The following is an 18,800-nucleotide window of genomic DNA, read 5'->3' as shown; positions in this document are numbered from 1 at the left end:
TAATGGCGATCACGCGGCGATACGAATTAGACTTTCAGATGGCGGTCGGTCCTAGACCGCCGCCGGCGACGGTTCGGTACGTATTTCACGAGATGACGGCGGACGTCGCGTTAAATCATCCGCCGGTGACCGCATCCGCTTGCCCAATCGAGCGACCGAGAAGTTCCCCTTAACGACCTCTTGTCACGCCTGCGACATTCCCGGTCGAAAAACGCAGAGATAGACCTGGCATTCTCTTCTCCTCTTTCTTCTTTTACTCTTGCTTTTACTCCTTCCTTTCCTCCTCTTCACTCTCTCGCCCGGCGTTGATATTAATATTGTTCTATCAGCATTCCAGCAGGATCGCACTCTCACTGGGCTTTGCGTGTGTAGAATTTTTTAACGTTTTCTCATAATTTGCTAGATATGCCGAACGAAATCGGTCCTTGTGGATTGTGGACTTTTTAGATTTCTTAATAGATTTAGACCTGCAACACAGCTCGCAACAATATTATTGCAATGTTGTTAAGATATTACTGGAACGTTACAGGCTTTGGACTCTTATTTGTTGTGTGTATTACATATTTATTATTTATTAAATTAATTATTTATTAATTATTTATTAGTGTTGATTTTAATACTTTTTAACACTCCGCTTTATATTAAAAATACAAATACAATAAATTCTAAGTACGTTTTTTATCAACGAAGAATATTCTATCTAACATTTAAGTATCGAGAATAAAGCATCTTTCTTATATCACTGGCTGGAAATTCGCTCGATAGAATCGATAGCACGTCAATTAAGCTAGGAATGAGTTTTTTTTCCGTGTTTGGCTCGTATGCCAAGTAGGATTCTGCGTATTTAGCGTATCTCCTTGCAAGAGAGTTTGCTTTATTACGACAGGAATATAATTTCTCAAGACGCCATGGTGCAATGTGAGAAAATATGACTTTACGCGCAGCTGTCACTTTTATCGCCGACTTCAATCCGGCGGAAAAGTCATGTCTTCGGATATGCACGACTATCATAACTCATTGCAATTACGACGTTCATGAAGCGAGCCTTGAACCGATTCACTGCGTAGGAAATTCCGATACAGTCACGCCTGTCATTAATTTCTATCAAGGAAACGGCGGGAGTAATCTCTTTGATTTTATTATAACGAGAATTTTATTATTTCCGTAGTGAATGTGATGCGCTGTGAACAAGGAACGACCACTTCCATGGTTAACTAAATTATGTATCTTTCTTACGAGCGCCGCACGCGAAATGAAACGTCCATCAACATTCTCGCTTGATAGTTCAGGTGCTACAAACGAATATACTAATTGGCGGTGTTTGAATTCGCAATTAAATTTAATTTTAAACTTGCATTTATAATTAGACATATCTGATATGTACAAGAAAAATCACTAATTTCCCATTCGCCATTTTGCATTATTTTGCAGTTTTCATCAGAACTTTTATTTGGATTACCGTACATAATGTGTCTTACATCCGTGCTTAATAAATTATTAAAGCCGGAGATTTTTTTACATTTTATTTATGCCAATTGAAATATCATAATAATAAATACGATCACACCTCCCAGATAAAATACGGACGATAAGAGGGGCTGGGATTGTTATGATAAAATATGCAATGGAAAATCAAAATATTCTTATAATCAAAGGAGCCGAAAACGCTTAATCCATCGGACATAAACTCCCAAACATTATGGTGCCAAACAGCTTAGCGTTGGAAAGGATTTAACATTTCCGCAGAGCATATTTTAAGGAATCTTCACACGAGCGAGAAAATGTGAGATTTTATCCACCCAGCTTTACTGTGAATTTGTTTACCTGAACTACAATGTTATGTATATGCATATATATATACACACATATATGTATATATATATATATATATATATATATATACACAAATTAATCCTTGTATTACTTAATTTTTATCATTGTACTGAAAATCATTCGAATAATCATTGACCCCCCCCACACAAATAATTCCCGTTCTTACGCCTTTAACTTAAATTTATTTCTCTGCTGTAAAGTGGATTCGACAAAATAAAAGAAAAAAATTGTAAATTCTTTTGCTCATACATTACCATATTCTACGTCTTCATTATTTTTGTGTCAAAATTCCGCTATCTTAGTTATATTCGTTACAAAAGATTTATTCAATTACGTGTACTTATTCTGCATATAAAACTTGTTGTCACTTTTATAGTTGCTAGTACATTTTTTTCTAACAATGAGTATAGTAATACGTCACAGCGAACGGAAGCCACAAGGCATCCTTGGATCGTACACGCGACATCTTCGAAGAAACCCGAAATCCGATATGATGAAATAAGATCATATATCCGCGTGACCCTTATCTTTATCCTACTGTCCTTCCTGATTTACAAGTAAGCGAAACGCATAAGCGCACGTAAGAGCGCAGCAGTGAATACCTGTTCCCGCGCAGAGGCATCGTAGGCATCCCTGGATCCAAGACAGATCCCAGCTCACGCGACTACCTGGCTTGCAGGTGCAAGCCTGCGGACGCATCCACGGACCCGTGCGAGGGCGTGTATATCCCTGACATTGTAAAACTCGGCGTTACACTTGCGTAGCCGATTGGATAGGCCGGCTCCCTCTAGGACGGCCCAGATTTCTTTGACGGCATCGTCTTCCTCTCTTCTCTCCGATCATCTTACCCTCGCGATCCTATCTCTCTATTTCTCGCTTTCTTTCTAGTTTTCTTTCGAATCTCTCAACTTTCAGTTTTTCTTGATATCATCGAACTACAAATATCAAAAAATGTGTTTTTCGACTTGCTATCATGAGTCTCTTCTGGCTGCATTTAGAGACCTTATCACAGTCTGGCTACGAAAAATTTTGTCAAAGTTGTATGAAAGAGAAAGATATATTGTGTATATATATATATATATAATATATTTTGGAAAAATTAAATAAAGAAGTTATTGTAAATTTTAAAATTAATTTTTAAAATTACTTGTAAAGTTTTGTTCTCTAAGATATTAAAATTTAAATATGGCCAATTACGGACTACGTTTAGATAGTCATCTGTGAGTATAAGTGAGTGTTCACCAATGATCCATGAACAGGTTATTTAAATGTAATCTGTAATTGGCCACATTTAAACTTTTATTTTAGACAAGCTATGTATCATTATATTTTCATAATTTGTTTCGTTTTTTTGGGGGGAGGAGGGGTGTAGCAGCAGTTTTACTGGTGCCTCATTCATGTACTTATTAAACTTGGCATACTATGAATGTAATTCTTTGAAAACACAATAAATTAAATTAAAATTAAATTTTCTAACTTATACTATATTATTCAATAAATTAATTAAAGATATAGAGAGTATCCTCTTTCATAAAGTTATAGTTAAGTTATAGGTGTATCCTCTCGATAAAATCGCTCGTAGACAGACTCAATTATAGAATCTCTAGCCGCGTCGAGATTCGAAATCCGCCAGCGGATGTTTCGGACGATGAAGAGTTACCAAAGATATGTACGGGAAAATGGCGGCTATACGCGCCACGTTTGGAAATTTGCTGTCGATTTTGATAAATATTATCGTCAAGATACGTTAAATCATAAATTACTCTCTATATTAATAGCTATAAAATTCTAAAAATACCTCCGTATACTGAAATAAGGAAATTATCCTGTTGCTATCGGATTCCTTATCGGAAAGTATACATGAAGGTATTTTTTTTTCTGTAAAAAAATGATAAGTTAACTTTCTCGGAGTTTATCACACGGGATACGGTGATAATTAACATTAATGACACGCGTTAGATTTAAAGTGCGTCAATGGTCAAGTAGATTGACGCACATGTACCGTCGCGATCGCGAGCCGGCCGGGGCCGTTAATTAAAAGTACCGCCACGTGTTTATCGCATTTACGAGCTCGCTCTAAGGCTTCCGCTAATTCAAGTTGCTCTCGAAACGCGGGGAGCGGAATGTTCGTTTCCATCTAATTATAAAGCAGCCGTATTGCACTCGTATCTCACTTGCGGTTAAAGGATGGGGAATTCCATGCACGGCGGACGAGGCACGCGGCAAACGTGTACAGAACCTAGAGATCCGGCCTCAATACGTCTTGTTGACTCACTTAGCGCAACACGGCAAGTTCACTAACCGTATAGATCGTCATCTCCTGGCAGGAACTATTTAAAGTACGGTGCGCGCGCTGCGCTCCGCAATTCTCCTCTCTTCTCTCCTTTTCCCTCCGCTCAGCTCCGCTCCGCTCCGCTCCTCTCCGCATCGCCGGCGGCAGCGGGCTGATATAAGATGCAACAGCTGCGATCGGATCGTATGGCGTGCGAACCGGCCGATACGATGGTCCCTGTACCGAGCACACGCGCGACCATTGTGCTGTCTTATTACGGGTTGAATCTAACGAAAGTACCAAGGGGCGTTCTCTCGCCACCGCAAAATCATTATTCGCGACACGCTGCGCCGATAGGTATTTCAAAAATCGCGCAAATCTTCGGCGACACGTTTCCAGGACGTGTTGTGCGCACTTGGTGGCAATTTAGCAAACAAAATTATCGATAAAGTATAGGGATAGTTATTTTATGAAGAAATTATGACTCTAATAAATAAACATAAAAGACATAGAAATAGTTACGTATATAAAATACTATGAGATGAGATTTTTCATTGCGTTTTTCTTGAACGACTTTTTTTTAAATTCATACAAATTTCCTTAACTGCGGTGTAATTTTAGAACGAATATTTGGTGACCATTCTTATCGTTCTTTGTTTACGTTTTTTTTTTTATTTACAATGTTATAAATTTTTAATAAGTAATGAGAACTTATATATTTGAAAAATATGTCCGATGTATGATATGAAGCTGTCGTGTAACTCGGAAAATGAAATACAGTATCTTCTGCAGTAATGCATGTTATGTATTGTAGACATGCCCTTCGACAGCACATGCTGCGACACGCTGGTAAGAAGTACAAGTGTGGCCTTCCGGGTTGTCCAACGATTCTTCGTACTGCAACCGAGCTCAAGACCCATCGAAGGTTGGTCCATGACAACATTGAGAAGCAGTATTCATGTCCTGATTGCTCTTACGCCGCTAAAACGAAAACCCAATTGCGCAGGTGAGCGAGATATCGAATTCAAATTTATTGTTTACACTTTAGTTTATCTGAGTATTGGATAGATTGTATCGTAAGATTTAAAGGACTGAAATAAATGAACAAAACCGAGTCAATTTTTTTGTAATTTACTTAATTTATTTCTATTATTTTATTTATGTGTTTTTACGACATCATATTTTATACGAGAATTTTTTATTGTTTTAATAATTGAATATTTTAATATTTGATTATTTAAATTCCTTTGTAACGGCCGGGAAGACTTTGTTAAGCTGAAACGTTCCGCTTGTTTAATTTTATTAAATATTCATATGGGAATTTTATTAATTTGACATCTGTTTTTGCTTGGCCTTTTATTTTAGCCTTTTTAATCTTTGTTATCTGCATTTTAATATCCATCATTTTTTAAATTATACTGTGTTATTAAACATTTTAAATGCGTGTAAAAGGATACAGGTTTTTCCAAGGTAAGAAACGGACGACGCATCTCGATAAATTATAAAATGGCCAAATATGCATTGAGAAAAAAGTTTTGCGACTATAATTGCATAATACAATAATTATGATTAGGAGCATCATTTTTACAGTTATTGCTGCTATGAATCAGTAATAATAACAATATTCATAGTTCTATATACAAAAAAAGTATACAATTAACGTCCAAAATGACTTACTATAATCGTGCCAACTATATGTTTTTTGGTATGTAGAACTATTATACAAATATAATTATTATTACTAACATTATTATATTAGGTGTTGGAATTAATTCGTAGCGTTTTTTAATGAAAGAATGTTATTTATTTCACATGAGCATTAAAAAATACATTAATGAAAGTACTTCCCATCACTTGTAAAACGCTACGAATTAATTCCAACACCTAATAATAACTATAAAAATAGAGTTCCTAACTACAATTATTTTTCTATGTAATCATTGTTATAGATATCGAACATTTTTCTTTCAGTGTGCAAAAATTATGAACATTAATAGAGATGCGCAGACGTGTGTAGCATTTTTATCGCCACGTGTCGAACGCAACGTTAGTGATTGTAACGACTATTACGTCTAAATGTTACGGGCGCCCGATATACTTGAACTCGTTAGCGATCTCAACTGAAACGGAATAAGGTGAGGCAGCCATCGGGAGAGAGATGCAAGGATCTTTTTAACAATTCAGTTCGCGTACGATCCACATGGCTTCGTCTCGTAGGAGGCTGGCAGCACGACTTCTCCGACTGCCGATATTATTGACATTAATTTTAATCGAGGTCCTCGTCGAGAACGACGCATTCCTGTGCCATTAATCGCGCGGCTCACGGCTCGCGTATGTATGATCGATGCCTTCGAGGAAGCGGAGAATTAATTGCGAGGACGCAAGTACTCGCGTCGCGCGCCGCCTCGCATACGTAATTGCGAGGACGCGGACAGTGGAAAGAATCAATCTTCGCGGATTATTGATAGAGACAATGGGGAGGATATAATTTGAAGAGTAATTTATCGAAAATCCGATTACATCTCTGTGCGAAGCGGTGCATGGTCTCGATACGGCGGCAATTTTCGTACCGCCTTTTATCTCTACCTCCTAGATTTATTCTCCGGTTATTTTAAGGCCCGGACGACGGGATTTGTATCTGAATTAATTCACGACTCAATGATTCATTCAGATACCAAGCATTTTCATCCTATTCATTTTTACTGTCTATCTATCGCATACGTATCACGTGTACACATGCTGGAGGAATTTTTAAAGGAATAAAATGCCGTGTAATTAAACAGAATAATTCAAATGAATATAAATGTCTCATAATTATAGCATCTTTATATTTAACTTTCGTCACTCTAATCTCACCGAATCAAATTGGTGCAAATGACACAGTACTTGATTGTTAATTACAAAAAAACAAATTTATGATTCATTCATTCTTTTGTTATTACATTAGCTTTAAATTCAAAAAAGATTGTTTTTTTTTATTTTTGATAAATTACGACGATTACGTGATGTATTAATGTAAAAACACAGTTCATCTCTGATTTTATAATTTTAAGAATACATAATTCAGTGTTGAAAATGTTTGATGAGGGGATACAGGTGAGGCACACAATCTGATTAGGCTAATTTATATAACTGCTAACAATAAATTATTTTATTATAGTACGTTGTTCGAACACAAATTATGAAAATGTTTGTCAGAAAGTAGGTACGTGGTTGTGCAGCCATTACTTCCTCGTATCGACACACTTCACTTAGCTGTGTGTAAATTGTCATAAGGTATTATACGTAATTATGCGTATAATACTGTGGAGGTAATATTAATTTATAGTATATATCTTTTATCAGTTAATATTTAATTTTTAGACGCGTTATTCAACGCGTTAATAGTTTCCCACTGAAGATGACCACATTAAAGGTCGAAACGCATGATTATTGTCAAATTTTTAATGTTTAATCTTGTAATTTTTAATTGATATATATTTAACGTAATTATATATACTGTTTCCGCAATAAGAACATCCAGCGTTTGGCTCTTAATAGCCCTTATTTATTTTGAATATTTGTATTGATGTATTAATATTTTGGGATGGCCAATAATTTCCCTCTGCTTTGGAAGGGGAAGTGCCGCAATTAATATATATAGTAAATATTTTGTGAAAGATAATGTTTCAAAGGGCATTTAAAAAAAAATTGTATCGCTCTTCTAGCGATAGTGCGGAATCGAAAGAGAGAGAGAGAGAGAGAGAGAGAGAGAGAGAGAGAGAGAGAGAGAGAGAGAGAGAGAGAGAGAGAAAGAGGTGTGTGCGTATTTAAATTAAGCCTTATTAAGGCTATTGTGGCGCGGGAAGTGCTGCTAATAAATTTCTCCTGGTTTGACACCGCGCTTTTTTTCTCCGCTCCACGAGAGACGGCTCTCAAAGAAATACGAATGTTGCGGATAGGGAAGAGGAGATCGAGAGAACGAACGAGAGAGGAGAAATAGCGCAGTGGCGAGAGAAAGATCGAGGTGGAGGACCGCGAAAGCGGAAGTTGCGTGCGGCAGCCGGTTAAGTGCGGGCAACCCGTTATGATCGTCCGCGCATGGCCGATGGTCGCCGCGATATATCATCGCGAATTGAGTACTTACTACGTGAGTCGAACTCAACGCAGCCGCAGAGTGTGTCGCGCGAACTCTCCTCCACCGACCGTACGTCCACTCATATCGGTTCCCCACTTCCCCCTTATTCTCTCTCTCTGTCTCTCTCGCGCGCCCTCTTTCTGTCTCTCTTTCTCCTTTCTCCCTTTCTCACCTCGTTCCTCCCTCGTCGCCCATGAGCCCAGCGGAGTAAATCACGCGGGATTTTAATTAAACGTGTCACGCATCTCGAACCTGATATACACGTAGCCGCGGCCAACGGCTCCCTCGTAATATCGCGCACGCATATCGCATCGTTCATAATCACCGGGCCGCGACTGCGACGATGAACTTCGCGGAGCACAGAGGAGGAGGAGGAGATGAAGGAGAGGACGATGTAGAGGACACACTTCTGATACGATCTCTCTGCCCCTCTTTTACAACGAAAAAATATATATATCTGCATGCTGTCGCGCCCTGGATACATAAGATATCTTGCAGATGTCAGAGGAGAGAGAGAACTCGCAAAACGTTATCAAAGACTTAATAATTATAAAAGACACAATAAATAAATTAATACGACGTTAAATCTATTATTTTTAATAGGTTTAATGTTCATCTCTATCAATGCATATGTAGATTAACTCGGTTTAATTTATCTTTTTTCTATTGCTCAGAACTAGGTAAGAATAAAAATAAGTTAAGGCAAGATTGAAGTTAATTAATTTATATTGATAGAAATAGACATAGATAAAGTATTTCATCTTCGTTTTCTATCGTCCATGCTAGAATTGAACTCGAATATGTCATGCGAGAACTTTAATTATTGACATTCCGTTACTTTCTTTTATCATGCTACGAAACTCTCTTGCATGCTTGAGAGAATCGATATCGCGCTACGGGGAATATACATAGATCATAAATCACTATTATGCGCTCAATTAGTCGTTAGTTACAATCGTTGATTTTAAAACATGGCTGACAGATTTGCTGTTATAAATCGGCTGATCGCATGCGATGTTGATAATATTTCCGCTACTGGAAATATTGCAGAAGGTATTTCTGCCTCCTTGTCGCACGCCTGGCTGTCCTTCTTGATGACAAACTCGTACTTACTCCTCTTCGCGGCTATCGCGGTAACGACTACTTTATGTATGACACCGGTATGATGTCCCGGCAGATATATTTCCGAGATTAGATACTCGGTATCGAACTTCACTTCGGCGTAGAAAGTTTATCTGGCGTTAATAGCTGCGTTGACCGGTATTAGCACTCGGGCGTTAATCAGACTTTCATAAAACGCTTCGATTGGCCCCAATAAATTTTGCGTCCGCTCAATTCCAATAGGAATTTTCATTTAATGGCAATAATCGTGCATATCGGATACGTAAATTCGTATCATTATGCTTTAATTGCGTGCGTCACTGATTCAACATCGAGAGGATCTAATTAACGGAAGGAAAGTGTATAACGTGGATCGCTTCCATCGAGAATCGCTCGTGTTTACCAGATTTTACGATCGCCGATTACTGCTGACATTGCTCCGTTTTTAAGTGATTGTATTTATTCTCCATATAGGCATAGAATACGGCACGAAGATTCCGCGAACACCGAGAAGGTTCAAATCCATTCCTGCACTTATAAAGGCTGCAATTTTAAGACGAAACTCGGCTCGAATCTACGGAGACACGTGCGACTACATACAGGTGTCAAGCCGTACAATTGTCGACATTGTCCCTATGCCAGTAATACTTTGGTAAGTTATTATTGTCACCGAATACAACTAATTTTTATATAACAAAAAATTATAAAGGACCCTTGAAATTTAAACAATAAAGAACAGATTAATAGATGACTGAAAGGGTAATGTATGATTTTTCGATGGATATAACTAATTGAAAGTGAATATATTCTTTACTAAAAATTCTTTGTACACTAATTACCGAGCTATTACTCTCAGTTTTTTAATCTGTAATTTATTTTCTATGTTATTGACGTAAGTTAAATTGAGCGAATTGCGCTCATTCAGCGAACAGAGAAGTACAAGCTTTATCTTATTTAGATTTATCTTAGTTTCTGTATCTTAATTGAAGATCAGATTATTCGTTGGCGTTATTTAAAAAAAATGAAGATCCCGAAACATTCTCATATTATGCGAAAAACTAAAACCAGTAGCGCCGCGTGTTATGTGCATTACGTGCGTTACGTGCGTGCATTCGAAAGACCTACCGCACGCACACGCACACGCGCGTTCTCGCAACACGATCGTCATCGGGGTTCAAAGTCTTCGCTCGCCTTCATGTCGCGGTGGCGGCTCTCTCCCCGGTTGATTCGCACCCCGCGATCCCGACGCGGTCCAATTTTTGTCCTGCCGGTGCCGGTGCTCCGTGGCGTAAATTAAGCAGAGTACAACCTTAACGTTTGGACTGCGCCGCCGCCTCTGCCGTCGCGCCGGCGAGGCGCGATAAGATAACGAGTTAATTGTGCCCACTGGATGCCCACACGCACGCACGGCCCAGTCATACCGCGCGGCCGGTATGCTAATGCCCTTTGATGCTTCAGTCGGGATGCGACTCGCATACGAGGTCTCCGTGTCTCTTTGATATAGCGACATAAACTCATTCCAGTGGTTCTCATTCGCGTTTGCGAACGCATCGATCGGTTTATTCGTCCTCGAGCTGAAATGTGTCTTACATGTTGAGACATTTCTAACTGTGAGTAGAAACCGAAGAATTAACAATAATTCCTGCTTCGTTAACTGATAATTCTTTTTAGGAAGAAGATTAAATTAATTGGTTAAGAGAACGTCTTTTTGTAATACTTTGCATTTTTTTATATTAGCATTATTATATTTTATAGTTTTAATTATTAAATTTTTAATCTTTCATAACGAAAAGAAATATTGATTTGAGATTAAGAAACTGGTTGTTTCAAATGTAAGTACGTATGATGACGAAAACTTTTTGTAATTTATTTTATTCTTTTGTCTTCTTTTATCTTATTGTCTCTTCAAAAATAAAACGTTTTGGGGATCATTTTTTAGCTTCTAAGCTAAGATTATAAAGTTATTTTCGCAAAGCGAAAATTTATATTAGGATTTATTGTTAATAAATTATTAATCAATATTTATTATTCATAAATAAGTCTTTTTATAAAAATTCTTCTACGATTAGTTTTACATTCATTGTATATTGGATTAATTTCGCGAGGCTATATCTAGGATTGTCTCTATATCGAGATTGTCGTCATCTAATTAGCCACTTTAAAGTATCGATAAATGGCCGAGGACATTCGCGCAAATGATGAAAGAACGTAATCCATTGAAAATGATGTATCTCGATTGCGAGTAGTATCGAGCCTGGCGATAGCTATTTGCACGGTACTTTAATAAGATACAGACATACGCGAATAGCGCACTTAACGAGGAAATTCTCCTACATAGAGGATCGCAAAACTCACCTTGCATCTATGAGATTACACGTTTTCTTTTCTCTTCCTTCTCGCTTCCCTCGTCGCTATGATTTACCTCGGTTAGCCTCTTTTTGTCGACCAACACTTCTGCCCTCGCTTCGAAATCATCCCCCTAACCCCCGCCATCAACTCGCTACCGGCGGCACTTGGAAAACTTTCGTCGAGGGTGGTAAGTTTCCTCAAGCCGATACCAGTTAACATCGAATCCGGCACTTACGTCCTGCTTTCCACATCGATCGCTGAGTGTTGTCGAAAAGTCGCATGTTTTATTTCATCACGATGGACTATAATCTATGATACATGAATATTAAAGTAATAAATCGAATTTCACAATAAGAATTAAAAATAATTTTATTATTTGTGAGTTAATGATGAAGATTTGAAAGAATGTAAAGATTTCGAATTATAAACGATGTTAAACGATTTATTTGTGTTTATTTGTGACATTTGTATTTATATTAATTTTTGTTTTATGAACTAATTCATTAAGTATTTCTGTTTTAATCGTTTACAATGTATTTTTTTTTAAATTCAATTAATCTAATTTATTCGAATCTGCTTGAATATATACAATTTGTCACAAATAAGCTCTAATAAAATCAGGCCTTTTTTACGATTCGATATCATGTGTTATCACACGTATATTTCCCTTGCTTGCCTTTCCAAAGTGTAGACGGGGGTAGACTGTATAGGGATAGGTACACTAATTGAGTCTACGTTAAAAACAACTCGAGGCACGTATAAACATGCAATAGAGACTGCCACTCAATCTCCTTGAGCTGCGTTCGAAAACACTATCCAAGTACCTTCGAGTATCATTTTATCCTTGTTTAACATTTGGTAAACAACAAGGACAAAATGATACTCAGAAGTACTCAGATAGTGTTTTCGAACACAGCCCACGTGATATCTCGGTGCAGACATATCTCTGTCAAAAGTTGTGACACATTTTCCAAAAATCGTACACATAAACAAATATTTTTATATGCTTGACTTGAACTTTTTGTTTTAGAATTATAATTGGTGTGTTTCTTTTTGTCTTATAGAGATAAAAGAACTAATATCAGCGATAGTGTAAAAAATATGAAAAGTTTGAAATATTCGCATGAGGTGCAGATGTATCAAATACTTAAAAAAAAGTTTTAGAAAGATACAGAAAATTAAATCTCTTGTTACACGATTTATTTTTAGTAGAATTAGAAACTTATTTATTGTTTATCACACGATAAATTCTGGCTTTAATACGTGGTGGTGGAAATATTGGAACTTCAGATATTCAACTTCAGGCTCTTTGCCAAGTGTAATATATTAGAGAACAGAATACGTTTCTTCTAATATCCTCTTACTTCTAACATCTTTCTCTAACATCTTGCTGCTTCTGTGACTACCCGAAAATTATTAGGCTCGTAAAATCACCATCCACTCTCGACGACGATCATAAATACACGCCGTACGTCCTTCCGTCTCAGGCGGTCTACGATAGTGCAGTTTCTTGATACATACGAGGAGGAAGAGAAATTAAATTCGTGGCAATTCGAATCAATCGGCCCAACGAAATCGGCCTCACGTTAGATTTGCGTGACAACGCGCGTCCGCTCCGCCGATCCGCGCGACCGCCCACGGCGGTGTGAACGAGGCTTAATCTGGACGCCCGTCGCGGAGCGGTGCCCGCGGAAAGATTTACTTATGGGAAATTAAATTTGATGTTGCCGCGCGTTGCCATCAGCGGCTCGTATAAGCCCGCCTGGTAGGAAGATGTTTACGACTACGGCCGGCTACTTAGCCCGGAGAGGGTAAAGCGCCTTTAAACGCGCCAACGGCGTCCGGTTTTGCGAGGAGCCGATTCCTCGCACACCAGTAAGGAACATATCCACAGTGCGTATCCAACAAATGCATCCAACAAATGCGAACTCGATCCGAGACTCGACTTGGCGTGAGGCCCGCGTTCGATCGTGATAAAAGATTCTTTTGCATGTACGTGCGTAAGCTTCGAGCTCGAATCAGCTCGAATGAAATTTTAATAGCGACGCTCGAACGGCAGGCTCGTTCGGTCGAGCTCGATGAGAATCAGAGAGCTACGTAAACGATTGAACAACATGCTCGTAAAAACAACGTGCTCGATTCGTCTAATAAAAGCCGTTAGACTATGGGAATATCGATTATTGATTGGCTATTAATTACGCGACCGCTAAAAACTAAACACAGCGAGATTTTTATCGATTGTCAGCAGTCTCCGTTACGGAACTTCTAGTCTACTTAATTCCCAAGTAACACACAGCGATTACAAAGAAAAGTTAAGAAAGTGTTAAAAAAAAAGCGCATATAAGCGCTTTTTTAGCACTTTGTAAGCTACTTGTATTGATCTAATTAATTGTTTTTGATTTTTTAATTGTAGATTGATCTGATTAGTAGTTTTTGTTTAGATCATGGAATTTTTGTGTTCGTAGGAAAATCTCCGGAAGCACATATTATCGACGAATTTACATCCTGGTAAAACGATTTATGAATGCGAATTTTGCAAAAAGGAGAAAGAAAAAGAGATGGATCCATTCTGCACAAATTTTGCCAAAGAACTTCGTGCTCACCTGCTGGAAGCTCACGTTGAAGACTTTCCTACACCAAATGATGCGAACAACTATACGAATAACATTTTTAGACCAAATTAATAAAAAAAAGCGAGGAAGAGATGTTTACTTACTTTTTACGGCTTTATTAAATCAGCAATTTATATATAATGTACTGAATTAATATGTTAACATCACATATCTAATTGTAAACTTTCCTTATGTTTACAAATATACTTTCCTTATTAATTAGAATTCTTTCTTTGCCTGTAAGGAATGTATGAGTCTTGAGGAATGATGATCCTGGAACATTTTTCTAATTTTTGTTGATTTGGAATGATTTTATGTTTCATAATATTATTTTTTAGTTATTATTTTTTGTCCTAAGCCAATGATGCCCTTATTTAAGGATTATTTTCAGGAGATCATTTTTAGGTAAGTTTCTCAGGTCGCATATATTTATTTTGCTTGTAATTAAATAGAAAGTGATTATTATTTTTTATTATGAATCGGTGAGTCGAAAAAATTCACATCACTGATGGACATCACTGTAGGCTAATTATATCCAACTATACTTGTACTAAATTCAAGTTGCAATTTTTCATATAATTGGAAATTGTAAAACCTCCTTCTCCTAACTTCTCCTAAAACTAATAATAAAAAAAACCTTAATAGATTTAGCCAAGAATCTATATACCTTTAGCATCACCAAAATATGTGTTTTTATTAGTTCAAAAGTTTTAAGTTAAAAAATCTTATTTTGCATAAAAGGAAAAGATCATGATACCGTAAAAATTCTTTTAATTTCATTGCGATACCATAAAAATAATATGTATGACTTTTTTAACATTGATCATTATCAGGAGGTAACTCAAGAGAGACACGTTAATATACCTGGGTTTCTTTTAAATAGACATCAATGCATCGTATAGTTTGCGTCTTGGTTTTCTAATACGTCGGGATTTCTCGGAAAAGATGAGCACCGTCCTTCGCGGCCACGTGAGCCGGTAGAATTGTACCAAGCCAGGAAGTAGTTAAAGTGATGTACGGTCATGTGGCACGGTATGTAACTCGGACACGTATAGGATCGAATCTTTATGCTCAGCACACGACATTATGTCGTGCAGGACATTACGAGAGGATCCCGCTGTCGTCCACCTGCGTGGTGCAGCACGCGTGCTTCTATTGGGGGTGTGAACGCGCATTGGGGGTTTGCAACGGCCAGCACATGAATTTGAAGATAGTTGCACGATCTGACTTATGCGTCTTACGCGCAAGTGTCGGGCAATTGTCATTTATGGAAAATTTTTAGTAATGTATGTAATAAGAATTTTGAATTCGTTAAGAAGTGAATAAGAATTTTGCTGAAAAATCTAAAATTTTGTTAGGTCTGAAAATAACTTTGTTGGACATTCAAAATCATTTTATTGAAAATTCATAAATGAGCAAAAAATTTTGATATTCTTATATCATCCGGTCTTATAACAACACAATTGTTATAATTATTTTCCAGCTCGGTTGTCGCGATTGTGGCGATCAGTAACGATATAAGTGAATACGTTCATTTTTGCATTCTGCATTTAATTCTTGCGACTGGTTACCTCGACGTTTTATCTCATCGAAACAGGTTCGTGCAAGTTCATTTCGAGGATCTATTTTGGTCGTGATCGACCGTCATTTCGCTATCAAGAGGACGCATTCCCAGTGAGACGCCAACGAGCGTTGAGAGCGTCTCGAGAAATGATGGCGATCTGAAAGACGCAGTGGACCACCTCGTCCAGATCGTCCTACAAGACGTGCGTTTTTCGTCTTTCGGGGGTCGTTGATTGTGAGAAATGCATCGCGCTGTCGCGTGAGATAGGTGTCGTAAAGTATGCGACCCTTTCGAGCAATCCCGGAGACGAGAGGAGACGGGTTGCGCGGTGGCGAACGAGCGGGAGGACCGACCACGAGCGTCGTGAGCGCGAAGGATAATTTATTGACTAATTAACGAGGATGTCCTTCATTACGGGTCGGTCGGCAGTCGTGGTCGCTTGCTCTCGCTCGGAACCGGCATTATTTGGCGCCCGAATATTTACGACCGTGTCCTCCTTCTGGACCGGCCCGATACCGTCCGCGAGCGAGCGAGAGAGACGCGCAGGAGCGCGCGGACCCATAACGATGCGTCCTGATCTTACGGCGATTCGGGGATCTGGAATTTCCTCCGTAACACCCGCCTAAGAGGATCCAGTGGTAGGTATATCGACACTGATCCTGAGACTCGCGGGCGTTACTTGGCGGACAAAGGGTCATGATTAAATCCTAAGGAGGCTGCTCTCGCGCTGCCGGTTCCTTCACTGCCAAAAGGAGATTGTTAAGGTTGTTCGGTTTAATGAAAGCCGAAGGCTGAGTACGTCCTATCTCTAGAAAGATTTATGCGTCAATTGAAGGAAAAAAACCATCATTCGATTTCTTTATACAAAAGTTTTTTTTATAAATTCCCTGTCGGTGCGAAAGTCGAAAACATAACTTATCAGATATACGTTTAATGAATAATAATATATGATAAAATAAATGATATTTAATAAACAATATAATCGTATAATAAACATCAAATAAATTGAATATTTTTTCGTCACACGCTAAATAAACATTTTAAGCAATCGTAAATAATGATTTATACGCCAGACTCATAAATATTAAATATATTAATGATACATTAAGGTTTTAAAAGAAATGAAATTTTTTTCAGAAAATATTAAAAAGCTATTTATATTTAAATTTAGATATTAATATATAAATTTCTTGGAAAAACAGAAATACATCTTTCCGATTAAAAAAAGCTGTCTTGTTTAAAATTAATATACATAAAATAATTAAAAAGTACAAAATCAAGTACAAGATTACGTAATAAGAAGAAATTTTGAAAGATGTGTCACCGTGATTATCTCGAAGAAAGAAGGCAATTTGTGGATTGCTCGTTCTTCCAGTGTCTTTATGGAACTTACGTCACAGGGAGTGGAGAAACCGATATGTAGAAAGAAGAAGTTAACGTGAAATTAACGCGGGCTGCGAAGTGCTAAGAAGTCTTGCGACAGGACGGTTAGGTATACTGCTTAATGAAGATATAACGTGCCGGCTCCCCGTGGGGTTGGTAGAACGTCGCTGGCACTGGGATGCCCCTCGTTTTCATTTCCCGACGTGTCCTCGTCGCGTTACTGCAGCCCCTTCGCAGCCTCAGGTTACGCCGGGACATGCTCATCCTCTTTACGATCCACGCCAGCGTCGCGGCTCGCGAAATTTCGCGGACTTTATTCCCTCAATTACACTTGGAAAGTTATATCGATGGGATAGGAGCGGCGCATTCACAATAGCGCTCATCCGTGCACTCGCGCGATAGTTAAATCCCCGTCCTTGTCCCTGCTGTGATCATAAAAATTCGTTCCTTTTTCTTTCGTTGTTGAATTTTTTAGGAGAACATATGAAGTCGAATGACATTACATTTTATTCGTGACATGTATCATTAATCTTAATAAAACATTTGATATAGGAACTAAAAAAAGCACAATAATATAAAGTCAAAGTAATAAAGTCGTGACAAAAATGTTATTACTTTATTATGTTTAATTATTATACAAGATGGAATCATACTAGTTATATTTTAATACGGAAATAATTAATGTTAATAAAAGAACGTTAATGAATTATCAATGCGAGTTAAAGGATGATAATAAATATACTTTACCTGGAAAAAGACTGTCTAACGTAAAAGAGCGATCCAATCTGCATGGACAAATTAAACGATTTCGCCTTCTACTACGATCTCGTCAAGCGTTCGAAGATACATAGATACGCGCGTAGAAGTCGCTTATATCATGGGTACAACGAGCAGCGTTATTTCAATAACGAGCGCATTTCCTACATGAACACCTGTGTCACACACCTCGACACGTCCCTTATATCTTATCTAGAAAAACCACTATAAATTACAAGCGCGAGTTCGATTCCGTAGGTAACGCAGTTAATCACCGGTGATTGATCGCGCCACGGTTTTATCCAGATGAATCCACGCAATACCTTCTACCGCGAAGTCCTCGCACATGGTGCGATTCTTCCGCGATCTTCCGCGCATCTTTTTTTATTTTCTTCGATCCTCTCACCCCCCTTATCACCCCCGTTATCCCCGCAAGACACGGGAAGGCGAATACAAAGTGTGGATCCTTATCGATACTCGTTGAACCCCCTCCTCCTTCCCGGTCTCCCATCTCCGCGAGAATTTCACTGGAGAATTCCGTGGTCGCGGGTCCAGGGCGATATATCTTGCGTGGATACGGCCTCGCGTGTCTACACGCGACGAGACCGATGTCGCTTCGCGAGACAGCGGGTGTCGGCCCGCGCCGAAATGCCGTCTTAATTATCAGCATGCTGTTATTTACACCGCGACGCTCGACCGATGACGCGCCGGTCCTAAGACCAGGGCATGTCCGATACACGCGACATCCTCCATTCGCCCGCGGTGTGGGACCGGACTCACCCACACCAATCAGCCGGCCGCTGATGATGAACG

At 38.5% G+C, this 18,800-nt stretch overlaps 1 protein-coding gene across 5 annotated transcripts in view; it reads left to right on the top strand.

Moving 5' to 3' along the window:
- LOC105153620 (uncharacterized) overlaps positions 1-16,207 on the top strand; it is a 54,159-nt gene extending 37,952 nt beyond the window's left edge. For 2 of the 5 annotated variants that reach the window (XM_087406268.1, XM_087406267.1), the window contains 3 exons: positions 4,920-5,111; positions 9,798-9,975; positions 14,138-16,204. In XM_087406268.1, the coding sequence (XP_087262394.1) occupies positions 4,920-5,111; positions 9,798-9,975; positions 14,138-14,356 (589 nt within the window). In that variant the 3' untranslated portion in view covers positions 14,357-16,204. Of the gene's footprint in view, positions 1-4,919; positions 5,112-9,797; positions 9,976-14,137 lie in introns of all 5 variants that reach the window. The other 3 variants (XM_087406269.1, XM_087406265.1, XM_011068572.2) reach the window with 3 other exon arrangements.
- The last annotated feature ends 2,593 nt before the right edge of the window (positions 16,208-18,800 follow it).

Source organism: Acromyrmex echinatior, chromosome 5, assembly GCF_024713525.1.
Source record: "Acromyrmex echinatior isolate Ae372 chromosome 5, ASM2471352v2, whole genome shotgun sequence".
NCBI classification, from domain to species: domain Eukaryota; kingdom Metazoa; phylum Arthropoda; class Insecta; order Hymenoptera; family Formicidae; genus Acromyrmex; species Acromyrmex echinatior.
Note: the sequence above shows the minus strand (reverse complement) of the source record. Positions and strands in the feature narration are given on the sequence as shown.